The sequence below is a fragment of the Colobus angolensis genome, unplaced genomic scaffold, assembly GCF_000951035.1.
Source record: "Colobus angolensis palliatus isolate OR3802 unplaced genomic scaffold, Cang.pa_1.0 Scaffold28, whole genome shotgun sequence".
NCBI classification, from domain to species: Eukaryota; Metazoa; Chordata; class Mammalia; order Primates; family Cercopithecidae; genus Colobus; species Colobus angolensis.
This window is the reverse complement of record NW_012116043.1, coordinates 4,030,807-4,056,857: the sequence shown is the minus strand read 5'-3', so window position 1 is coordinate 4,056,857 and position 26,051 is coordinate 4,030,807. Positions and strand designations below refer to the sequence as shown.

Here is a 26,051-nt window from a genome sequence, read left to right as displayed (position 1 = left end):
AAAAAAAAAAAAAAAAAAAGAATAATGTACACTTTTCAACTTACAATAGGGCTGTCTCAATAAACCCATCATAAGTTGAAAATATTATAAGCTGAAAATGCACTTCTGATTTATATATTCAGCTTACAGTGGGTTTAATCTGGATGTGACTCCATCGTAAATTGAGGAGTGTGCTGAAAGTGTAGTACTTTTGTACCACAGCAAAGTCAAAAAATTCTCAGTTGAACCAGAGGAAGTCAAGGACCATATGTGCATTCATATACAAACATATTTCCTTCTTACCAGCAATGGGTTAATGTTATACATAACTTATGTAATTTTTCCCCACTGTATCACTGCCTCTTTTCAAGTCAATGAATATGTATTTACACTGTCTTTGGAAACAATGGACAGTATTCCATTGTTTGGATATGCCACACATAACCCATTTCCAATGGTGGGCATTTAGCTTTGTCCTTGTTTTCTTATTACAAACAGTGCAGTGATTAACACCTTTGTTTGTGTATCTTTGAATATAGGATCCTCATAGGATCACTTTCTTTAGAAACTGGTATATTGGCAGGTTAAAGGGTGTATGTTCTTTTAAGGCTTTTGTTGCATGGCACCAGATTTTGCACTGGAAAGGTTGGACCTAAACTCATGTGGAGCTTGCCTCCTTGAAGTGGAAAGGACCTGGGGATGCAGGACAGAAGGAAAGGAAAAAAGTGTCTTTATTAACAACCAATCACCCCACCACAAAGGATTATGCTAATTTATGCAACTGGTAATGTCTATTTTCACATATTCTTGCCAATACTGGATATTGTCATTCTGGTATTTGTCAAGATTATAGGTGGAAAATATTGCAGTTTAAATGACCCTTTCTCCAATTAACAGTAAAGTTTGAATATCCTTTTATACATTCATTGGACATTTACCTTTTCTCTTTTGTGAGTTGCCTCTTTATATACTTAGTGATTTGTGAGAACTCTTTATATAGGAGAGCAATCACAGCTCATTCAATGAATCCAGCTTCCAATATTTCACAAATATTGGCCTTTTGTTTGAGGTATTTGTAAAAAAGGGAAAAACTAATATGCTTGATCTACCTTTAAATCTGATGAAATACATAATTGAAATCATTCATTATTAAAATGTAACTGTTTTGCAATTGTTTTCCACAGTTTTCTGTAGGATAAGGCATTTCCCACTAGAAAGGTTTTTTTTTCTTTTTCTGTTGATTTGTCCAGGTAAATCTGAGGCATTTTCCCCTGAAGTAGCACCTCGAGGAACAGCAGAGAGGATGTTGAGGGACAGAGATCTGGAGGAGGTTGAGAACACAGAGGGCTGTGTCTGGGCCCTAGGAAGTGAGGAAGTGGAGAGGGTTGGGTAGTGGGGTCAGAACAGGTGTTCAGAGAGTAGTGCCAGGAGCTGCTGGGGAGGGAAGGCGGCTGCACTTGGGAGGGGTGAGGAAGGTTTGCAGGCGACAGGCAGAGCTGGAGACCAGAGTCTATTGGCCAGAAGGTATCCTGGTTGCCGTGCGTGTGGGTGTGTGTGCACGCACGTGTATGTGTGTGTGTGTGAGCATATGTTCTAGTGCATGCCAGGGTGCAAGTGTGTGGCTGAGTGTGACCACGTGAGCGTGACTGTGTGTGTGACAGTGTGAGTGAAGCATGTGTATCAATGCACAGGGTTGAGGGAGGTAGGGAACAGAGAGAGATCTCTCAGTTCCTGGAAATCTGACATGTTTCTGACAGTCACTGGTTGCAATGAAAGTTTTAATTTCTACTTCTGAGAGAAAAGAAACACTTGAGCCGAAAAAGCGTGCTCTAAACTTATGTCCTTATTCACATTTACGTCGATTTCGTGTGTACATTGATTTCCTGTCAAGAAGTTAAAGTGCCTGTTTATTTCTCCCTGTGTGCATCTTCCCATGGGGTCTGATTTTCTGTAAACTGCAGTTTATGGCTGGCGCTCACCTCGGGGTGCATTCTTCCCCGCTTTCCTCTGTTGCTAGGCTCATGGGGCTTCCCCCTCCTGTTCCACAACAGGGAGTCCCTTCCAGACTCTTCTTTCCTGACCCACTTCCTCGAGTTTGGACAGACCCGTGCCCTCTGCGCTGTCCTCCAGCACCCCTGCCCCAGAGCCTGCAGGGAAGGGAGGCTGGTGATGGTGACGCCTGTGTGCTCCGTGTCTGTGTTACAGGTGTTTGAGATCCTGCTGAGCCGAGGCTACTCGGAGAACAATTTCCGGGAAGACCTGAAGAGCCTCTATTTGAAACTCGGGATCGAGAACAAAGCGATGATCTTTCTGTTCACGGATGCCCATGTGGCTGAGGAAGGCTTCCTGGAGCTCATCAATAACATGCTGACCTCAGGTACAGCCCAGGCTGGTGCCCGCTGTGGCCAGCTCCCTGCTGAGCTCTGAAGGGAGGTCGCTTTCTTCAGCAGTTACCACCTCCAGACACTGTGGCTAGCCCTGGCCGGGTGTCCCTGTTCCTCCCTCACCGTGGGCCCCTGAGGTAGGTCTCATTATCTTCCTTGGCTCCTCCTGTCCTGGAGTCTCCCAAGTGTGCCCCCTTCTCTCCGTCTGCGATGATGGCAGTGCCCTTGCAGTAAGAACAGGTGGTGTCTGGGCATCTGGCCCTGCCCTGGGCCGTGCTAAGTGTGCATCATGCATTCCTGTCTCCACAAAAACCTGATGAGAGGCCGAGTGTGGTGCCTCCTGCCTGTGATCCGAGCACTCTGGGAGGCCAAGGAGGGAGGATGGCTTGAGCCCAGGTGTTTGAGACCCCTTCTTTACAAAAGTATTTTTAAAAAGTTAGCCAGGCATGATGGCATGAGCCTGTAGTTCCAGCTACTCAGGAGGCTGAGGCAAGAGGATTGCTTGAGCCTGGGAGGTTGAGGCTGTGGTGAGCCATGATCATGTTACTGCACTCCAGCCTGGGCAACAGAGTGAGACCCTGTCTCCAAAAAACAAAACAAAACAAAAACAAAAACAACTGAAAAACGATCAAACCTAATAGGGAAGGTACATATCACAGCTGAGGAAACTGAGGCCCCCTGGAGAGGGCTGAATGTAGAAGGCTGAATGGCAGCCCCCAAAAGACACATCCTGGTCCTAAACCCCCGGAACTTGTGAACGAGACCTTTTTAAGAAAAAGTCTTCGCAGATGTAATTAAATTAAAGATCTTGAAATGCCTTCCTGGATTTAGGGTGGGTCCTAAATCCAGTGACAGCCGTCCTTATAAGAGAAGGCAGAGGGAGATTGAAGACACAGAGAATAAGGTCCCGTAAAGATTCCCACAAGCCACAGGATACCAGGAGCCACCGGAAGCCAGAGGAGGCAAAGAAGGATTTTTCTCCTGGAGCTTTTGGCAGGTTACCCTGAGACCTTGATTTCAGGCCTCCAGAACTGCAAGAGAGTCGGGTGTCTGTATTTCTTGTCTTAAGCCACTCGCTTTGTGGTAATTAGTCATGGCTGCCCCAGAAATCTACTGGAGATGCCACTTACCTTATCCAAGGGCACCTTGCTGGGAAGGCACTGAGGCGGGACTTGAACACAGGACTTTTAACATCTTAGCCGAGCTTTTACTGTGTTGTTATCTTATCTGCCCTGGGGCCCTGCAAAGATCCCTGCTGACTGCCTGGCCTAATGGCTTACAGGGACCTCTTTTCTTTCCCAGGGACCTATTTCATTGGTTGCTTGTTTGGTTCAGGACCTGACCACATTCATTATTATATTGCCGTGTTATTCACGGAGCCCTAGCCTCCCAGCGTTTACTATAAAATATCTCTGACATAACAGTGAGGCTGAACGAACTATTTCTGTGAACATCTGCCGGCACGCCGTCTGGATCCCTCCATTCACGTCTTACTGCACTTGCTCTGTCACACATGTAAACAGCTTTCCTTCCCTGCTTCCACCCATCTCGTTTTTAGATGCTTTCAAAGTCAATTGCACGTCACTGCTCTCCCCGCTAAATGCTTCTGTGTGGCACTATGTAGAGTTCAAGTTTTGTTTAGTGTTTTCTTTTGATGTAAAAATTATGTACAGGGAAATGCACAACATTTTAAGTGTATATTTGCTGCATTTTGATCATTACATTTTAAGTTGCTTCCGTTTCAATGGGTTGTCGGCTCCTTGAGAGGAGGGATTGTGTCATCCACCTGGATTTATTCCACAGTGTTTGTTCCAGACACTGGGCTTGGTAGGGAATAAGACGGTCATGACCTCTGCTCTCCTTGGAGCATACATTTCAGGGTGTGAGTGGGCTGGTTAACGACAACAACAAATATACAAACAGATACAGCAATTGCAGGTTGTGGCAAGTGTCGCGAGAGCAAAGGGGAGGTGCTGTGAGAGAGAGTGTGGGCAGGAGCCGTCTCAGGGCTGGCAGGGAAGGCGTCACTGTAGAGACTTTTCAGCTGAGGCCTGAGAGATGGTGTATGATCATACTCCCTGTGGCCGCTGTAGCAAATTTCCCCAAACAGCACAGATTTATTACCTTAGGCGCCTGGGGATCAGAAATCAGAAAAGGGTCTTAAGGGGTTAAAATCAGGGTGTTGGCAGGGCTGGTTCCTTTCAGAGCTTCCTGGGGAGACTTTGTTTCCCTGTGTCTTCCAACTGCTCCAGGCCACCCTATTGTGGCTGCTTGGCTTGCATCCCTCTAGTATCTGCTTCTGTCATCCTGATGCAAACTCAGCTGCTTCTCTCTTGTAAGGACCCCTGTGATTGTCTCCAGCCCACCTGGATAATCAAGAGCATTCGCCCCACCTCACCATCCTTGACGTAGTTACATCCGCAAAGTCCTTTTTGCAGGAAACATAAGGAAACCTGTTGGCAGATTCCTGGACTTAGGATGCCATGGACACCTTTATGGAGCTGTTGTGCCGGGATCGGGATGGGCTGGAGGGGTCTATGACGTGGAACCTTGTGGGTCATTTATAGGAGATAAGATTTTATTCTCGGTGCAATGATGTAGTCTAGATTTATGGGTTTTTAATTCTTTTATTTAATTAATTATTTCAGAGACAGGGTCTTGCTCTGTTCCCCGGGCCAGAATGTAGCGGCATGATTATAGGTTATCGTAGCTTCCAGCTCCAGGACTTACACTATCTTCCTGTCCCAGCCTCTCAAGTAGCTGGGACTACAGGTGCATCCCACCAAAGCCAGCTAATTAAAAAAAATTTTTTAAGAGATGGGGTCTTGCTGTGTTGCCCAGGCTGGTCTTGAACTCCTGGGCTCTAGTGTTCTTCCTGCCTCAGCTTCCCAAAGTGTTGGGGTTACAGGTGTGGTGGCATTTGTTGACTGACTGCTGGTCACAGTTGGGCCAAAAGGGCCCCTGGTGAGTAACTGCCAGATGGTCTGATATCTAACAGGGGAGTCTTTGGGGCTCAGGCAGGGGACCAAGGCTGCGCCCAGCCAAAATTTGTTTTTAAAAGATCCCTCCAGTGCCCCATGGGGACTAGATTAGAGGGGAACAGGAATGGGAGAGGTGTCCAGTTTGGAGCTACCCCTGCAGTGTAGGCAGGAAGTGACAGTGATTGGAGGAGGGTGCGGCTCTGGGGTCAGAGAGAAGCCGGTGGATTCACGAGGTATTCGCGAGGCAGACCCAACAGGACTTGAATGGATTTGGATGTAGGTGGGGGAGGGGTGGGTATCAAGGGCGACTCCCGGGTTTCTGGCAGAGAGAGTGATCAGTGCTTCCATTCGCCGAGATGAGGAAGACCAGGTCTGGGCTTGTGGCATTGGCAGCGTGTTGAGTTTGCTGCACTAGGTGAGCAATGTGCGAATGTGATGTCGCATAGTGGATTAGTTTGCTGGGGCTGTCGTCACAAAGTGCCACGAACTGGGTGGTTTAAAACAACAGAAATCTGCTCTCACAGTTCTGGAGGCCAGGAGCCCAGGATCATGGTGTCAGCAGAGCCTGTTCCTTCTGAGCTTTGGGTGGGGGAATCTGTTGCTGGTGGCTGCTGAGTCTTTGGTGTTCCTTGGCTTGTAGGCACAGCACTCCTATCCCTGTCTTCATCGTCGCGTGGCCTTGCCCTTGTGTGCTATCTGTCTCTGTGTCCAAATTTCCTCCCTTTATAAGGACACCTGTTGTATTGGATTAGGGACCATCTCAATGACCTCATTTCCACTTGATTATCTCTATAAAGACAATTTCCAAATAAGGTCACAATCTGAGCTACTCGGGGGACTTCAGCCTGTCTTTTCTGGGGGGACATGCAACTTCAGCCATAATACATAGGCAGTGTGTACATGAGTCTGGTTCTCAGAATAGGGGCCCAGGGTGGGGATATCAATTTCAGAGTCACTGACACATGATTTGTAAAGCCACGGGACCCGAGTAAACCATCCAGGGAGAGCCCAGCACTGAGTTCAGGTGGAAGAGGAACGAGCGAGAGACTGAGAGGGTAGGTGGGGCCCCGGGAGTGAGTGAGAGACTGAGAGGGCAGGCGGAGCACCGGGAGGGAGAAACTGAGAGGGCAGGCGGAGCACGGGGAGGGAGACACTGAGAAGGCAGGCGGAGCACGGGGAGCGAGAGACTGAGAGGGCAGGCGGAGCACGGGGAGTGAGTTCCTCTTTGTCTCTCGCAGTCTTGGGGACGGTGTCGAAGATCCCCAAGACCATCCCAGCTCTGTGACTCGCTAGGAGGACTCGCAGGACTCAGCATGTGGTCTTGCTCACGACTGTGAGTCACTACAGCAAAAGGACACAGAGCAACATCAGCAGAGGGAAAAGGCACATGGGGGACCCTGGGGAAGACCAGTCTCAAGCCTCGGAGTCCTCTCCCCGGGGGATCACACAGGACACGCTTAATCCCCCAACATCGAGTTGTGGCAACTCTGTGAAGTACTGCCCACCAGGGGAGCTAGTTGGAGACTCAGTGCTCTGGGATTTTCTTGGGGTGCTCATGTAGGCACCTCTACCTGGCATGTGCCAAAATCCCAGATGCCCGGAGGGAGAGCGGGTAGTCAGCACAGAAGATGTTGCATACACAAGCAGTGTGGGCACAATGGTTAGGCTGTTCCTGCATTGCTATAAAGAAATACCTTAGACTGGATAATTTATAAAGAAAAGAGGTTTATGTGGCTCACAGTGCCACAGGCTGTACCGGAAGCATGGTGCTGATTTCCGGGGAGGCCTCAGGAAACTTACAGTCACGGCAGAAGGTGAAGGGGGAGCAGGCGCGTCCCATGGCCAGAGTAGGAGCAAGGCTAGGGGAGGGGCTGCGCACTTTCAAACAACCAGATCTCATGAGAACTCACTCACGCTCACAAGAACAGCACCAAGGGGATGGTGCTAAACCATTCATGAGAAATCTGCCCCCACGATCCAGTCACCTCCCACCAGGCCCCACCTCCAACACTGGGGATTACAATTCGACATGAGATTTGGTGGGGGCACAGAGCCAAACCACATCCCACGTTGGGCCACTCTTAGCAGTGAATCGGGGAGAAAGCCCTTCAGGAATCTAAGTTCCCAGGTGCCAGCTCTGGGTCCACCTGGTGAGTGGGCCTTTCAGAGGTGAGCAGCTGTGGCCTGCCACGTTAACTCTTCCCTGCACAGGAGAACGTCAGAGAGGGCGTTAAAATGTATTACATAATTTGGAACGGCGCAGACATGGGAAAGAAGAAGTCCACGTAGCCAGGATTTCTCGACACCACGTGCTGTTGACGTTTGGGTCTGGGTTGTTCTTGTGGTGGGGCTCTCCTGGGCACTCTGGGACGTTCAGCAGCATCCCTGGCCTTGACCTATTGGATGCCGGTAGCAATCTGCCTGCCAAGTTGCAACAAGCAGAAATATCTCCAGACATTGCCCCGTATTTCCTGGGGGCAAATCCCGGCTGTAAATCCCTGCTTCCGAGTTACAGGCAAGTGAGGCTTCCTCATGCTCCGTATGCTCACCTGTGATGCTCACGGTCATCCTCCCAGGCGAGCTGGCAGCGTCTAGGATCCCCGTTTGACAGACAGCTCTAAGGGCTTCCCATGAGGCAGCAGGAAGCCTCGGGTCTCAAGTCAGGCCCACACCCTGCTCTCTGGACTCGGCACCTGCGGCTGTTTCCACACTTTCCGTCACTTCAGTCAGCGCCTAGAGAGGTCGTGACCCTGGGACTCAGAGAGATCATCAGCATGTCTTCCTTTTCCAGGAATTGTACCTGCGCTTTTCCCTGAAGAGGAGAAGGAGTCTATCCTGAGTCAGATTGGACAGGAAGCTCTGAAGCAAGGCATGGGGCCGGCCAAGGAGTCCGTGTGGCAGTACTTCGTGAACAAAAGTGCAAATAACCTGCACATTGTCCTGGGCATGTCGCCAGTGGGGGACACCCTGAGGACCTGGTGCAGAAACTTCCCAGGTACCCGTGGTGGAGCCTGGGAACCCATTTCCCCTGCTTTGGCAGGGTGTGTGACTGAGGGTCTGTCCACACCTCTAGAGGTTCCCCCAGCAAAGCAAAACAAGACATGGCCATTAGGTGGAAATGTGGGCTCTGCACTGTAGCTTGGGGCTCACTGCCCCATCCACGCCAGTGGGCGTGGATGATGTCCCCCTGACAGGAGGATGTGCCCACGCTCCTGCATGCGAGGCCCACATGCAGTGTGTGGAGGGTGGCTCCCTGCTTCCTTCCATTTGGGAAAATTCCACCAGCCACATGCCAACCTTTAGAGCAGAGGTTTCTAATGGGTGGGGCAGGGGCGAGGGAGGTTGTCTCCCAGGAGACTCTTGGCAATGCCTGGAGACATTTTTGGTCGTCACACCTCCAGGGAGCGTGCAGTGTAGTACTGGCATCTACTGGGTAGAAGCCAGGGATGCTGCAAAGCATCCTACAGTGCACAACCAGCCCCTGCCACAAAGGATTAGAGCTCACATGTCAATAGCGCCAAGGGTGAGGAACTCTGCTTTTGATGAACTAGATTTGGATACATCTGGCTCATTCAGCAACTTGTTGGCTATTGTAGATGGCATCCATGTTCTTGAGTGTCTCAGGGTTGCAGAGTGAACATCCTTTTTTCTGGTTTTTTTTTTTTTTTTGAGACAGAGTCTTGCTCTGTCACCCAGGTTAGAGTGCAGTGGCGCTATCATAGCTCACTGCAGCTTCGACCCCCTGGGCTCAAGTGAGCCTCTCACCTCAGCCTTCCTAGTGGCTGGGACTATAGGCGCACATCACCACGCTGCCTGGCTGATGTTTTTTTTCTTTGATCCAGGGTCTCACTCTGTTGCCCAGACTGGAGTGCAGTGGTGCGATCTCGGCTCACCACAACCTCCGCCTCCTGGGTTCAAGCGATTTTCCTTCCTCAGCCTCCTGAGTAGCTGGGATTACAGGTGCACACCAGTACTGCCTGGCTAATTTTTGTATTTTTAGTAGAAATGGAGTTTTGCCATGTTGACCAGGCAGGTCTTGAACTCTTGACCTCAAATGATCCACCCGCCTTGGCCTCCCAAAGTGCTGGGATTACGGGTGTGAGCCACCGCACCCAGCCCTGATTTTTGTATTTTTTATAGAGACAGTCTTGCCACATTGTCCAGGCCAGGAGCATCTTTTTAATCTCTCTTTCCTTTCAAGGTATGGTAAATAACACTGGTATTGACTGGTTCATGCCCTGGCCTCCCCAAGCCCTCCATGCAGTTGCAAAGTCATTTCTAGGTAAGTCACAGCTGTTATGGGAACTACATTATTGATACAACAAAGCAATTTATTATCACTTCTCTGACTTTGAATTCTGGTCTTGTAGATTTCTTCACTGGAAAACCCTATGGTAACAAATGGCTTTTAATTTTGTTAGTATGTTTTTGATTTATATTTGGTGTTTTAGCCCAAAGATATTTCAGGAGACTTAACAAGGACAATTTAGGATAAAAATTGATTAGGTGTTCTCCACAGCAGCAGTTGGCAAAACCATGGTCTGCTGTCTAGTTGGCCCCTTACTTGTTTTAGTAAATAAAGTTTTATTAGTACACAGACTCACTCATTAATTAACATATTGTCTCTGGCTGCTCTTATGCTACAACTGCAAAGCTGAATAATTGCAACAGAGACTGTATGAGTACTGTTTGGCTCTTTGTAGAAAACACGTGCTGGCCTCTACCCAAAGAATGCTCCAAGGACAATTCAGCAAACATTCTGCTTTCTCATTTCTAGTGTTTCAAACACCTAAGGCCTTGGATATTAATTTTTTTTTTTTTTTTTGAGATGGAGTCTCGCTCTGTCACCCAGGCTGGAGCGCAGTGGGCGGACCTCAGCTCCTTGCAGTTTCCCCTCCTGGGTTTACGCCATTCTCCTGCCTCAGCCTCCCGAGTAGCTGGGACTACAGGCGCCCGCCACCTCGCCCGGCTAGTTTTTTGTATTTTTTAGTAGAGACAGGGTTTCGATCTCCTGACCTCGTGATACGCCCGTCTTGGCCTCCCAAAGTGCTGGGATTATAGGCTTGAGCCATGGCGCCCAGCCGGATATTAATTTTAATCTTTGAAGAAGAAAGGAAGTCTGTCTTCAGGGAACATCTTTTTCTTTGGACCTAACTTGAGCAGATTTATGAGGAATGACACTGGGTAACCTTGAAAATAGTTTCAACCTTACAAATCTGTACTCGATAATAAATAAATAAATAAATATTCCTATATAAGAAGACATCATAACTTTAATCGTAATGCAGTTTTAGGGGAAAAGGGGCCAAGAGAATGACTCTTTTCTGATGATATATCTCAGGTCCAGATGGTAAATATTTACAGTTTTTTCGCAGCTACTCGATTCTGCCATTTTATCATGAAAGCAGTCACAGACAATACGTAACGAATCGCTATGGCTATGTTTCATGTACAAAAACGGGGTGGGCTGGATGTGTCGTTTGGCCTGTGGTTGGCCAGCCCTGACACAGATGTACCCTTGTTCTCAGAGGCGTGTTTACCATTTTCATGTGTGAAGTGCTTGTGTTTGCTTTCAGTATTCAGTGTTCCAGCATCATAAATAATGCTGCCTAGAATTTGCTTAGAACTCCTTTTCCTTAGAATATACTCCCTGGAGGCTGGGCGCAGTGGCTCACACCTGTAATCCCAGCACTTTGGGAGGCCGAGGTGGATGGATCACTTGAGCCCAGGAGTTCGAGACCAGCCTGGGCAAAATGGTGAAACCCCGTATTTACTAAAAATACAAAAATTAGCCAGGTGTGGTGGCAGGCACCTGTAATCCCAGCTACTCAGGAGACTGAGTCATGAGAATTGCTTGAGCCCAGGAGGCAGAGGTTGCAGTGAGCCAAGTTTGTGCCACTGCACTCCATCCTGGGAAACAGAGTAGGACCTCTCTCTCTCTCACACACACACACACACGTGCATACGCACGCGTGCACGTGCACACACACACACACACACACACACACAGAATATATCCCCTGGAATTGAGATGACTATGCCCAAAGGCACAGGTATTTGTGAGGCACAGTTTTTCCTGCACACTGTAAAATAGGCCCTGGGGCTGTGTTTTGCTAACCCCGGAATAACAAGACGAGCTCTGCAGAATCTGGATTAATTGGTACTTTCAATCTGTCTTTCCTTCCTTCATTTTAACATGAGACATTCTCTGCTTTGAGCTGAATGCATTTAACAGCCTATCAGATGATCTAGGTGATGTGATCTTGACACTGGAAGCCATCATTAATTCTTTCAGCGGGTGTATGGGAAGGCTCACCCTTGCCAGTATGTGCTGGGTGTCATCCAGCGGTGGGTAACTGAATAATCCCACCCAGCCCCTGGGCGGGCGGGGAGGGCAACAGGCAGAGACAGAGGTGGTGATTGCTTCTGAAAACCCAAGGCTCTTCTGCCATGGTGTCTTGGCCTTTAGGGAAGACAGGGCTTCCTAACAGTAGGGAAGGAATTGGGCAACAGAGTAAGACCCTGTCTCAAAAAACAAAAACAAACAAACAAACAAAAAAGGATTGGCATGGATCACTGCTGTGGTCCGGAAAAGCCACCAATAAGTGATAGCTGTTCTTTTCTTGTCCTATTAAAAACTTTAACATCATTTTTTTATCACAGTAAAATATATGTAACCTAACATGTTCCATTTTAAGCATTTTGAAATGTACGTCTGGCACTAATCACATTCGTAATGTTGTGAAACCAACACCACTATCTGTTGCCAAAACTTTTTCATCATCCCAAACTGAAACTCCATACCCATTAAACACTAGCTCCCCGCCGCCCCTTCCTCCAGCCTCTGGCAACCTCGAATCTACTTTCTGTCTGGATGAATTTGCCTATTCTAGAGAGGGTTCGTGTACATGGAATCAGGCAATATTTGTCCTTTGGTGTCTGGCATCTTTCACTTAGCATCATGTTTTTGGGGCTCATCCATGTTTCAGCATCGGAACTTCATTCCTTTTACAAGTGAATACTATCCCTGGTATAGATAGGATACATTTTGTTCACCCATTCCTCTATTGCTGGACACTTGGGTCCTTTCCACCTTGTGGTTATCGTGATAGTCTACAGTGAACGCTGGCATACAAGAATTCACTTGAGTCCCTGTTTTCCAGTTCTTTGGGGTATATACCTAGGAGTGGAATTGTTGAGTCATATAATAATTTTATATTTGACTCTTTGAAGAGCCACTGTTTTCCTTTCTTAAGAAACATGGCTGGGTGCGATGACTCACACCTGTAATCCCAGCACTTTGTGGGGCTGAGGTGGGCCGATCGCTTTAGCTCAGGAGTTGAGACCAGCCTGGGCAACTTGGGTGAAACCTCGCCCCTACAAAATAATACAAAAAATTACCCAGGCTTGGTGGCCCACACCTGTAGTCCCAGCTACTTGGGAGGCTGAAGTGGGAGGATCACCTGTGTCTGGGAGATGGAGGCTGCAGTGAGCCATGATCACGCCATTGCACTCCAGCCTGGGCAACAGAGTGAGAGCCTGTGTCAAAAAAAAAAAAAAAAAAAAGAAAGAAAGAAGAAAGAAAGAAAGAAAGAAAGAAGGAAAGAGAGAAAAGAAAAATACATTTTTTATTCCTTCCTCTTCAGGGTGTAATCCAATGATCCCAGCAGAAAATATAGAAAATGTGGTAAAGCATGTTGTTTTGGTTCACCAGTCCGTGGGCCACTACAGCAAACAGTTTCTACAGAAATTGAGGCGCAGCAACTATGTCACTCCCAAGAACTACCTTGATTTCATTCACACCTATTCAAAATTGCTGGATGAGAAAACTCAGTATAATATAGGTAAGCCTGGGGGATGGGGTGGTTGACAGAGGTCATTCTTATTTATGGGTGAGGATTCGAACGCTGATCTTTTCTTTAGTAAGATCAGCCATCTTCAGTATTGAGGCCAAGCGAAGCACATCTTGGATTTTGTGTCTTGGAGCAATTCTTTCATGTGGGTAGAACCCTGGCATGTCCTTATTTTTATTCTCAGTGTTGAGTCATAGACTTTGAAGCTTTACATTTTCATCACATTAGCAATGTTTCAATTTTGTTTTTTATCTTAGAGATAGGGTCTCTGTTTCCCAGGCTGGAGTGCAGTTGTGCAGTCATGGCTCACTGCAGCCTCAACCTCCTGGGCTCATGTGCTCCTCCCGCCTCAGCCTCCTGAGTAGCTGGGACCACAGGTGCAGCCACCATGCCTGGCACACATTAGAGATACTGTCTGCTGCAGCAGCATGCACTGCTGGACAGGGCTTTTTAAAAAGTGCTCTGGCTATTGGCCAAGGGAAGCACTGTTTTCAGATATATATTCATTTTGGCTGATGCCATCCCAATATGGCAGTGGAGGTACCAAAAGACACGTGCCATCTTATAAAAATGTTTTGTTTTGTTTTGATAAGCTGAAGTTAGGCAAATCCCAGTGATTGTGTTGGGAACAGTGGCCACCTCGACAATGAACATAGGTGCCCTCTTTCCTCAGCTCAGTGCAAGCGTCTGGATGGGGGACTGGACAAGCTGAAGGAGGCCACCATCCAGCTGGACGAGCTGAACCAGAAGCTGGCCGAGCAGAAGATTGTGCTGGCCGAGAAGTCCGCCGCCTGTGAGGCCTTGCTGGAGGAGATCGCTGTCAACACCGCTGTAGGTGGGTAAAGGCCGGGGCCAGGGCAGCCCATCCCCAACACCACCGTAGGTGAGTGAGGGTGGGGCCAGGGCAGCCCATCCCCCAGCAGGACAGGGCTCTGCCAGGACGTCCCTGCGAAACTGCTTGTAGGCACCAAGCATGCCATCTTGACCCTGCAATTCCTGTTTCTTTCTGAATTCGTGTCCAGCCAGTCTCATCCCTTTTCATAAGCACTGAGACGCTACCATATGTAGGCCCCTGTGCTGGTAGCCGGAGGATGTGCCAGGAAGTGGAAAAGTCACTTGACCCTCAATGGGCTGGTGAACTAAGTCCGTGGGTTGAAATGACCTAAGCCTTGGCATCATCGATGCGGGACTTTCTTGGCTCCCCTTGAAGCTGTTTCAAGGTTCTTTCTTGAGCTCCTTCCCTCGGTCTTCCTGGCCAAGCCTCTGTGTCACCTGCACTGTCCTGCTCTTGACGACTCTACCCTCCTGCGATGCCAGGCACAGGACAGCTCCTGGAGCCCACAGCTCTGTGCCTGGCCTCTAATCCTCTTCTCTAGGTCTTTGGGCCACTGGTTTCTGATGTGTACCCTCCCCAGCTCATTCTCAGATTCCTGCAGATGCTACTCGACCTGCCTGCCTCTTGCTTCTCCTGCTGATCTGTGTTTGTGTTGCTAAGTGTCATCTTGGTTCAGTTTCTTTGTCATGACACCTGGCCCTGTGCACAGGATCCGTTTGTCATCACTCTGGCACCAGCACCCTAACTTTGTGTTGGCAAACTGCCTCTCCCCAACTCCCAGTGCCTGCCATCCGGATGGGCTTATTCTAACCCTGGCAGACCAATTAGAAGTTATCTGGGACTGCACATTTTGAGTCAGCCAACATAAAGACTGAAGATTATTTGTGTTCATTTATTGCATGGCAGTGCTGTGAAGAGACTGCATTCAGTGACCGAGCCTAGATCCCCGAGGCGCCCCTAGTTTATGTGTTTCAGCATCTTCCATGTCCGTGAGCTACCATGTCTTCTTATAACAATTTCACATTTTTCTTAACTCGACCGTTGTTAGCTTCTGTTGCTTGCAACCAAAGCAACTTAATCGATAGATATCCTTTCCCAGGAATTTGTGGCAACTCTCTGCTGCCTGTTTTGATGCTGAGTCCTCACTGTGGCCATCATCAATCCCTCTATGTCATCTTGCCCACCTAATTTCCCATGACACCCTGTCGCCTGCTCACAGCATCACCTCTTCATGCCCGTGTGAGTCCTGCAGTAATTTGCTCTTTCTCTCCCTTCGGTCTGCTGAGAATATCCATACCACATCTCTCTTCCTATCTGTGTTTCTTCTACCAGAACTTTGATCAAATGCCTCATTCCCACATAGCTGCACTTTGCTTTGATCTGTCTTTTAAAAACGATATATTTCTGGCCCCCTAAATGTAAAAAACTATATATTCCTGGCCCCTTAGATGTAAAACTAGACTGGAAGTGTCTTGAAGGAAGCTGTTATTCCTCGTATTCATCTGTCCAATCAGCAGATACTGACTTCAGCTTCATGGCAGGCACCATGGTAGGGAGAGTGGGGGCTAGAAACTGAATGAGACTCAACCCCTGCCTCGAGGAAGCTCACAACCAAGAGAGCCCCTCCCCCAGTGCCCAGGCTGCAGTTCGTACTGAGGACGACCTGTTTGCCACACCCATGTTTAGTGCCTCTCCTACCTGTGGTTGCTTTTCTTTCCCCATTGCCGTCACCCTTGTCCAGGGTCACCTTGCTCCCACTTGGAATTTTGGAGGAAGCTTCATCTAGGATCTCTGTTTCCAGGCTGCCTGTCCCGATCAGGACTATTGTGGTTGCAAATGGTGGAAACTGAGCTCAAAGTGGCTTAATCTAAAGTGGAAACGCATTGATTCCAGAGGCATGCTGGCTTCAGACACAGCTGGATCTAGGACTCAAGTGCATCAGTGGGAATCTTTCCTTCCCTTTCTTGGCTCTGCTGTCTTCTGTTTGGGCTTCATCTCAGGCAGCAGGCTCTGTCCATGCTGAGAGTTTGGGAGCCTCCCGCATGAGGTTGGCATCCTATTAGCTCAGCATCCCCAGGGGAGAGAGGGCTCTTCTTTCCCACACATTCCCACAAAGCTCCCAGAATTGGCTGTGACTGGACAGATTTGAGTCACATGCCCTTGCCCAAACCAATCCTGGTGGCCATAGGAATGGGATACATTGACAAGTCCTGCAGAGGGTAGGGTGGGGTGCAAACAATCCTTTCTCCTGAGGGCGGCTCTTCAGCACCTGCCCTATCCTCCAGCCTGTGCTCCTGCCTGGCTGAAAGAGCCCATCATTTTGCTCCTCAACATGACTCAAGCACCTGGCTTGGCCGGACCCCTTTGCAGGCTGCTCCCCACCCTGAGGTTCCTGCGGCCTGTACCAGCCCTCTTCCTTCCCGGCCAGCTCTGGTGGTCCTGTTGTCTATGTGTTCCATTCCTGCTGGCCCCACCCCCGCCTCGGCATGCTCACAGCTTAGATAGCTTCCTTTCTGCTCTTCTGTTCCGAAGGTTCCACACTTGTGATCTTGCTACCCTTTTCTGACGCACTCATCCCCCTGCTGCCCCAGGGAGAAGCAGTGCCTGGGCTGGGGACCTTTACAGTGTCTGGGCCCGTGCACGGCTTTGCATACTGCAAGTGCCAATGCTGGCTTGTTAGCTGTGGAAATGGATTCTGAGAGACCTTAGCATGGGGGAGGCAGAGCCTCTGCAGCCAGCCTCTGTTTGCAGAAGGCCTGCTGCATGCATCTCCTGCGGCTGCTGTAACAAAGCACCGTAATCTGGGGGCTGAAAACAACAGACATTTAGTTTTTAAAATTAATTAATTAATTATTTTTCTTGAGACGTAGTCTCGCTCTGTCGCCCAGGCTGGAGTGCAGTGGCGCCATCTCAGCTCACTGCAACCTCTGCCTCCTGGGTTCAAGCAATTCTCCTGCCTCAGCCTCCTGAGTAGCTGGGACTACAGGCACCCATCACCATGCCCAGCTAATTTTTGTATTTTTAGTAGAGACAGGGTTTCTCCATGTTGGCAAGGCTGGTCCCGAACTCCCAACCTTAGGTGATCCACCTGCCTCGGCCTCCCTAAGTGCTGGGATTACAGGCGTGAGCCGCCACGCCCGGCCAGCAACGGAAATTTATTCTCTCACAGTTCTGGAGGCCGAAGTCTGACGTCAAGGTGCCAGGACCACGCTCCCTCTGAAGGTTCTGGGGGAAGAATCTTTCATGCCTCTTCCAGCTTCTCAGGGTTGTTGGCGGCCCTTGGTATTCCTTAGCTTAGCTTATAAATGCACCACTCCAGTGTCTGTCTCCACTGCCACACGCCCCTCTTCCCTGTGTGTCTCCACATGGCCTTCTGATAGGGACCCCAGGCACTGGATTTAGGGCCCACCCTAACCCTGTGTGACCTAATCTTAACTGATTCCATCTACAAAGACCCCACTTCCAAATAAGGTCACATCCTGAGGTCCCAGTGGACACGAATTTTGGTGGGGTGACACTGCTCAAAGCACTGTGAGCCAAGCCCTGCTCTAGGTTTTGGGGTTCCAGCCCTCGGGGAGGTGCTGACATCCTAGTAAGTGAGGGCACCCAGACAGTGAATCAGTCAACGGTGAAGTGAAACTTCCCGATTGTGATCGGTGTCATGAAGCAAATCAGCAAGGCAGGGAGAGAGAAGGCGACAGAGGGGCAGCCTCCTTAGAGGGTGGCTCTGGCTGGGCCAGAGTGAGCGTAGGAAGAGGCGATGAGAGGAGATCGCAGGGAGCCAGTAAGTAGAAGGGGGTCCCCGGCATCCTCAGTGAACACTGGTGAGGCAGGGCTGGGGGCTGTCAGGAGCCACAGGATTTGTCCTGGATGGAGTGGGTGGGACACAGGTGGGCCAGTTGAGGAAGGTCGGAGTCAGAGTGGCTGTCTGGTGCTGGAGGCCCCACGCATGGTGGGGTTTTCTGTCCCACCAAGATCACTAAGGCTGCCACATTGGCCAGAGCTCCTTAGATCCCCACTGGGGCTCAAGCCAACCTTTAAGGACTGCAGTCCGCTCAGAGCCGGTGGCCGTGAGTGCATCTCCTCTGAGCCCAAGTTTACTCACCCCCTGCCCCACCCTGCAGCTGAGGAGAAGAAGAAACTGGCGGAGGAAAAGGCCATAGAGATAGAGGAGCAGAACAAGGTCATTGCCATGGAGAAGGCTGAGGCCGAGACGACCCTGGAGGAGGTCATGCCCATCCTGGAGGCCGCGAAGCTGGAGCTGCAGAAGCTGGACAAGTCGGACGTGACTGAGATTAGGTAACGCGCCCGGGCCGCCATTCTGGGCTTCCGTTCTACCTCTGCAGGCCAGCAGTCCCCGTGATCGTGGCGACCAGGAGCTTACAAAGGAGCCGACAGCACGTGCTGCCTCCACGCCTGACTGTCTCCGCGGTGGGAACTGTTGTTGCCCTCATTTTTGGATGAGGAAAGCGAGGCTCAGGGAGATAAGGCGGGCACCCCGGGCATCCAGCTCCCCCAGCTAGTAGGAAGCAGGGCCTGCTGACCTTGAACCCAGGCCAAGGGAAGGATGGAGTGGGGTAAAACTGTGCTCTTCACAGAACACATTGGGACAAGTGTCCGCCCTCGCAGGGGCAGAGTGCTCAACACAGGGCAAGCCCTGCTGAAAACGGCTCAGCAGAGATGTGTGCACACCACGGCCAGACTGGCGATGCCTGAATCCTTTTCTGGCCAAGGAGGCTTTCAAGGAGGGTGAGAGTAGGTCACTATTGAGGCCCCCATACATCTTGCAAATCAATCTGTAAGACGACCCTGTCCCCCACAACAGAGGGCTCATCTGCTGTCAGCGAGGGTGACCTGGTGTCGCGTGGGCCAGCAAACTTTCTCCCCGCATGTCTTGGTCTCCCCAGGGCACTGTTCCTGGACTCTGATGGTCAGTTGAGTCTTGTGAGTAAAGCCCAAGGGGGGAACACTGTTCTGGTGCCAGCCTCCGCCCACTGCCTCTGCCTCTGTGCTGCCTGGCCCCACACAGACCCCCCAGCGTGGGAGCCTCAGTTCTCTCCTTCCTCACTCTTCATCTGGAAGGAGATCAGTCTTCCTGGCCCCACACACAGGTCTCGCAGCCAAGAGGCTCCATTCCTGGGTCAGCAGTGGGCTTCCGTTCTGGGCTCCCGGTGGAGTAGTGCGTGTTCCCTGCACTTCCTGTTTCTCTGCCTCTGTGCTGCCTGTGAAGGCTGAGCAGCACTCCTTATCCAAGGCCGTGCCCTTGTTTTCTTGTTCATGAAACATTTGTGAATTTGAACACGGAATTCAGCTCATTCCAGGACAGGGGACCTGGTTCATTCTTGGGAGGTCACTTGGAGGTGCCACTGTTATCAGCAAGAAGTCATTATTTCAATGTTGAGAATGGTGTCAAGGAAGGTATAAGGATGGATGTATTAAAACTTCAGCACTAAGCGTTGGAAGTTGAGGCTGAGGTGCCAGGACACAGTGGAAGTGCATACCCAGCGGAGGGGAGGAGACACGGTCCCACACACGTTCTCTCAGGGGAATATCTAGCTACCGGTAATAGGATTTGGGGCACCGCTCCCAGGTCAGCAGCATAAAAACATCGTGAGAGCAGAGGCTAGGAAGGATTTTTGAAGGGGATTTATTTGAAGAGAAGGAACAGTGAGTCCCTTCCATCAACCCAAGGTGGAGGGGTGGGAAGGAGCTTCCATGGGGCCAGATAGAGAGCTTGACATGTGTCCCCTGCAGTGAGACAGGCGTTGCAGACAGGTGCCCAGCTCACCCCTGAGAAAGCCAAAGTACAAAAGGAATAATTTTTACACATTCATACATGGCTCTTCCTCTTTGCTGTGCGACATTTAGCGAGTCATCTAACTTCTCTGTGCTCCAGTTTCTTCGTTTGTAAAATGTGAATAAGAATTGCCTTGGCTGCATCAGTGTCTTCATGAGGATCATATAAGCCTGTATGTGAAGAACTGGGCTGGGCACATGGTCAGGGCCATGTAAGCATTAGCCGTGATTATGGCTCCAACATCCAAAAGGTATGCTGGGAAAAGCCCACAGCCACTGTGTCCTCTGTCAGCTCTGGTCACCTTCCCACGCTGCAACAGGTAGTGTGGGTGTATCATTTCTCGTATACACATCCCGAGGATTTTCATGCATGACCAAGGCAACCAGGTACACAAGGGTCTCTTCTGTCCCTGACTTCAGGTTCTGAGTGTTTGGAGAGCAAGGGATACCTGCAAATCCTTTTATCCTTCTTTTATATACAAACTCTAACACCCTCTGCATATCTTTCTGCATCTTTTCTGCTTAGCAATATACTTTGGAGATCTTTTGCATGTTGATATGTGATGAACTTCCCTGATATTTTAGAACATTCCTCCACATTCCCTTGTGTGGCTGTGCCATAATTTATTTAACAAGCCCTTACTGATGAGTTTGTTGAATAAGTTGATTGTGTCTCCAGTCTTTTGCGTTTACAAATAGCGTGGCAAAGAATAAACCTGAGCATAGTTAATTGTGCACCTGGGAGAGTCCACCTGCGGGATACATTTCTGGAAGTGGAATTGCTGGGTCCCAGGGTATAGGCATTTATAATGTTCATAGCTGTTGCCCAGTCCCAGCCGTGGGGATGGAACCTATTTATCCTCACCGACAATCCAAGTTGAGCAGTACCTGCTTTTTCCTAGACTCACCAACAGGGGGAGCGATCACGTTTGGATTTTTCACATGTTGTAGATGAAGAGTGGTATTTGTGTAGTTTCAATTTGCATTTCTCTTAGTGTGAGTGACGCTGGCCTTTTTTTTCCTATGTGAAAAATGTGTCTAAGAGTTATGTGTATTTCCTTTTCTGTGAACTTGGTTTGCTTATCTGTTGGGCCGTGGTATTGTTGCTTTTTTTTCAAAACCATTTCCAGGGGCTTTTTTTATGCAGTGGGGAGATCAGCTTTTTATCCATAAGGTGAGTTGCAAATCTTTTCCTGGTTTGCCATGGGCCATTTGACTTTGTTTAGGAGGTTTGTGTGTGTGTTTGTTTTTGCCATGTATGTTTATTTTTATGTGGCAGATTTTAGCAATATTTTATTTTGTGACTTTTTTAAAATTAATTTTTTGGGACAGAGTCTCATTCTGTCACCCAGGCTGGAGTGCAGTGGCGCAATCTCGGCTCACCGCAACCTCCGCCTTGCAGGTTCAAACGATTCTCCTGCCTCAGCCTCACAAGTAGCTGGAATTACAGACACCCACCACCATGCCCAGCTAATTTTTGTATTTTTAGTAGAGATGGGCTTTCACCATGTTGGCCAGGCTGGTCTCGAACTCCTGACCTGAGGTGATCCACCCACCTCAGCCTCCCAAACTGTTGGGATTACAGGCATGAGCCACTGCACCCAACCTATTTGGTGACTTTTGGATATTGTGTCCTAGTTAAAAGACCTGATTACACTGCAAGACTGTAAAATAATTTCCCCATGATTTCTTTTTGTACTCTTATGGTTTAATTTTTTATATTTAAATCTTTTATCTATTGAGGATTTTTTTCCTGGGGTCTTGTGTGAGTTTGGATCCAATTTGAGTTTTTCCAGATGACTAAAATCTGGCTTTTCTCAGGTCATTTGGATGTTAAGCACAATGAGCCAGCACTTACATCTTGACAATTTTATAATCTTTTAAGTCCTTAAAAAGCATTTCCTTCTTATCATACTCAATCCTCTTTGTGGGAATCATTAAATGTTAAGGCAGGAAGATGAAGAGTCATGAAGATTAGAAGTAGATGTTTCTCTAACTATAAAAGTATCAAAGGCTCCCTTTGTTGCTGGCTTTTGATTTTTACTTTTCTTCCTTTCATTCATTCAATAGTCATTGGGTATCTGTCCCCCATCCCACCCCTGCCCTGAGCAGGCACTGGGGCCGATCAGCAGTGAGACAAGGAGGCAGGGCCTTCACTGCATGGAGCTGGCACTCTGTTTTCCTATAGGAATCCCATGTGCATGGGGAAATGATGTAGGATTAGGTTAGGAAGGAAAGGTCCTTGCTGCTCAGACAGTGGATGTTGGGACCTGACCTAGTCATGGTCGTGGCAGGTGGAGGGGACACCTTCTCTGAGGCTGCAAGGAGCTCGGCTGGAGAAAAAGCAGAGACAGCTGCCGTGTCAGGGGTAGAGCGCTGGGAGGCGGGGAGTAGGGTTTAAAATGATTATTTTCTTCTAGGGAGGGTAGCATATCATTCTCCCTTTCTCATTCCCAAGTTTGTTTAGCGATGGAAGAAAGGAATCAAATTAAACAGACATCTCCATTTCTCTTGTCTTGCAACCTCAATATTTCACACACCTCGGTCATCCGGCATTGTGGAAAGTGGTGTGTTCTCAATAAGTGAGATCCCAGAGCGTGGCCTGTAACACAGCAGCAGCAGAAGACTTCACTTTCATAGACTCAGAGGATTTGGGAACTGGAAGGGTCTGGTTCTGTGTCTCACTTTACAGATGGGAAAGCCGACACCCCTGGCTGGCTCCTAACTTGCCCAAGGGCTCAGGACCCTGCCTGAGGCCCGGGCTCTTTCTGTCTGGAACCTGAAAACATCTCCCCCATTCTTTCCCTACCTGCTTGTTCACAGAGCAGTGGCTGGGGCCTGGTTTCCACCCACCCTGAAGGAACCTTTTAAAGACACTTGGACAGGCTGCTGCTGCTTTCCTAAGTAGCCAACACCAGCATAACTGAGCCTTTCCCTGGTGACTCAGGGCCATTTCTTTCATCACTGGGCTTTGTACTGAAGTGTGGGCTCCCTCCCTCCTGGCTGTTGCCCTGGCTTGTCTGTACACTATGGGGCCCTCTCTCCTCTGCTGCCTGCGTGGGAGTGTGTGAGGGTGCCGGGGTCAGGAGGGGTGGGGGATTTGCTCATTGCAGAAAGCCTCCAGCTTGCTCAGTCTGCTCAGGCTGTCTCCTCCCTGTCTCCCTGTCTCCCCCCTGTCTCCCTGTCTCCTCCCTGTCTCCCTATCTCTGTCTCTATCCTTGTGCATGTGTCTCCCTCTCTGTCCCTCCATCCCCCTCATTCTTCTCTGGCTCACCCCAGCCTCCTACCAAAGCCCAAATGCCTGGGCCCCTGCCTGGCTGCCCCCATACTGCTTCCATGTCCTCTGGGGCCTCTGTCTCCTGCTCTTCTCTCCTTTTCCTTCCTTTCCTGCTTTGCCTTCTCTGTGCTATTCTCTTTCCACTTCTGTCTTTCCATAGCCTGGTCTGGGAGACTTCTGTGGCTTTCATTGACCTTGCCTGGCAGCAGGATGCCCCAGTGAAATGGGTTTGGTTCCTTCTCCGGCCTTTGCACCAGTGCTGCTGTTCTGTCTCCTGCTCCGTTGGCAGTTCTGGTTCTCCAGAGGACCAAGGGCAGTGGACATCTGAGTTCTGGAGGAGCAGAGTGATGATCTAGTCTTATCAAAGCCACAGAAAACAATTACAGGGCAGCATAGGCTGGAAAGAGCCCAGGATGCAGGGACCCCAGGTCTCGAAGGTGGTGTCAGCACAGCCAGTCATGCAAGCTCCTGGGACCCTGTTTCTCCATCTAGTAAATGGGGAAAGATGATGGTGGTAGTGATAGTGGCGATGATGATGATAATGACAATAATGACAGCAACCACCATTTAGAGTCTGAGGAATCAGCCGAGGGTGTAATTAAAACATAGGTGCTCAGGCTTCACCCTAACCACTGACCCAGACGCTCCGGGGATGGCCTGGGTTTGTATTTTAATGCTGTCCCTGCACCGTGATTCAGCTGTGTGCCAGGCGCCTGGTCTGGAACCTGAGAGGGGTACCCGGCCCCGCCCTTAGCGACGCTCCCACCCAGGAGTGCAGTTTGTGTTGGGACCTGGCTTCTTTTGTTTCCATGCAGCATCAGCTCCAGGCACTGCCTTTTAGTTGAGCTCCTTTTTCTGGGGCTCTCTTTCAGGCCAGATCCTGGCCACATCCCTGGACGAACCCACGTGTGCCTTGGTTTATTGCCAGGTCATTTGCTAAGCCCCCGAAGCAGGTGCAGACGGTCTGTGAATGCATCCTCATCATGAAGGGGTACAAAGAGCTCAACTGGAAAACCGCCAAGGGCATGATGTCCGACCCGAATTTCCTGAGGTCTCTGATGGAGATCGATTTTGATTCGATTACCCAGAGCCAAGTGAAAAACATCAAAGGTGAGTGTTGCCACATATGGGAATCGCCAGGGTGGATCTCGGTCTGGCATCTCAGGCTCTGGACAGGGATGGAGGGCAAGGAGGCTTGTTGTGGGCAGGCCCTCCCCTTCTGGCCGGATGGTATCAGATGGAACAGGCAACTGATGGTCACCAGAGGAAAGCAGCAGCCTCGTGACGTGACCCTGGGAGAGTGACTGGGGATGGGCGATGGCAGCCGTGCCCACTGAGGCTTCCATTCAGCACTAGTCCTAGCTCTCCCTGTCAGGAAACAAGATCTTCTCATTGGAACCTAGCTCAGCCTTGTCTTCTGTGCGTCTCACCCAGTGCTGTTCTGTCTGTGCTGTTCAGTGCACATGCAGAAGCCCAGAGCTGGTCCGACCTTGACTTCCTGCCTTTCTCTTCTTGTCAGTATCAAGTCTTCTGGAGGTCCCTGGGGAGTGGGCACGGGGGTGGCCAGCATCACTGATGGCCAGCCTCTCCTCCATCTTTGGTTACAGGACTGAGTTCCCTTTGAGCTCAGTTCTTGACCCTGCCCAGTGCTCAACCAGGCGGTGATAGTGGAATGGTGTTAGTCTTTGCGAAAAGCAATACAAGTTCACACTGTGTTTGATGGTTTATTTAGACTCTTGTCAAATTCTTTTTCTTAGCCCCTTAAAAACAAAAGCAAACTCAACACAAATGACCCCAATCACTACAAAAACCCAACGCACTCCCTCTATCTGAATCTTCATTGGATGGACTTCCGTTTATGTGAAATTACTCCTGGGGTGAGGGTGCGGGTGAAGGTAGCAGGTGACCTATAATGGCCTGTGAATTCCAGTTAGCCACGTGGGTGCGCAGTTGGGAGTCTCCATTATGCCCTGGGTCTCCTGCATGACGCCTGCGTCCTGGGTGGCAGTAAACCATGCCGCTCGCCCACGTCGGAAACGTCCGTCCATGCAGCAGCCATTCTGGTGTGACACCTTGCTGTTGGCCGTAGGAGAGCTGTGTGCATCCTGCTCATGGGGCCGCTGAAGAATAAGAAACTAGTTACGCTTATTTTGTCTGTTTTATGTTCCCAAGATGAAGCTTGTCACTCATAAAAATTATTGCATGTTTCACGTTAGGCCTCTTGAAGACTCTTAATACCACGACTGAAGAAATGGAAGCTGTCAGCAAAGCCGGGCTGGGGATGCTGAAATTTGTCGAAGCTGTAATGGGCTACTGTGATGTTTTCAGAGAAATCAAGCCCAAAAGAGAGAAGGTACTGCCCGAATGTAAGACTGCCACACCGCTGCCAAGAGACCCCTTTGGAGTCAGAATTCACATGTACACACCTTTGCTGAAAAAATTCTCCCAAGGTTCTGACTTTAAACTGCATAAACTTTCCCCCCACCCCCCAATAAATGGTAATCCTGAAACACCACTATCACTTAGGCAGAGTGTGGGTGGTGTACAAGACCGAGGTCTGAAAGAGTTTCAAACTTTCTGTGAAAGTGTGGTATAAAGATGTTCAGTGGTGGCTCATGCCTGTAATCCAGCACTTTGGAAGGCCCAGACGGGAGGATCACTCTAGCCCAGGAGTTTGAGATCAGCTTGGGCAACATAGTGAGACCCTGTCTCTACAAAAGAATTTTTTTTTTAATTAGCCGAGCATGGTGACACACACCTGTACTGCCCGCTACTTGGGAGGCTGCAGTAAGCCATGATTGTACCACTGCACTCCAGCCTGGGTGACAGAGTGAGACCCTGTCTCAAAAAAGAAAAAAGAAAAAAAAAAGACATAAAGATGTTTAAAGTTGTTTCTCTAGGGTCAAAGCAGAATTTCTCAGCTGCAGCACCACTAAAGTGCTGCCT

The 26,051-nt window shown here is 49.5% G+C and overlaps 1 protein-coding gene across 1 annotated transcript in view; it reads left to right on the top strand.

Annotated features, from left to right (window-relative positions):
- Positions 1 to 26,051, top strand: part of DNAH10 (dynein, axonemal, heavy chain 10) — a 158,637-nt gene that overhangs the window by 108,494 nt on the left and 24,092 nt on the right. Inside the window, exons 47-54 of the mRNA XM_011948576.1 lie at positions 2,185 to 2,356; positions 8,136 to 8,339; positions 9,546 to 9,626; positions 12,991 to 13,188; positions 13,871 to 14,032; positions 18,157 to 18,331; positions 24,034 to 24,215; positions 25,322 to 25,458. Of these exons, the coding sequence (XP_011803966.1) occupies positions 2,185 to 2,356; positions 8,136 to 8,339; positions 9,546 to 9,626; positions 12,991 to 13,188; positions 13,871 to 14,032; positions 18,157 to 18,331; positions 24,034 to 24,215; positions 25,322 to 25,458 (1,311 nt within the window). The remainder of the gene's footprint in view (positions 1 to 2,184; positions 2,357 to 8,135; positions 8,340 to 9,545; positions 9,627 to 12,990; positions 13,189 to 13,870; positions 14,033 to 18,156; positions 18,332 to 24,033; positions 24,216 to 25,321; positions 25,459 to 26,051) is intronic.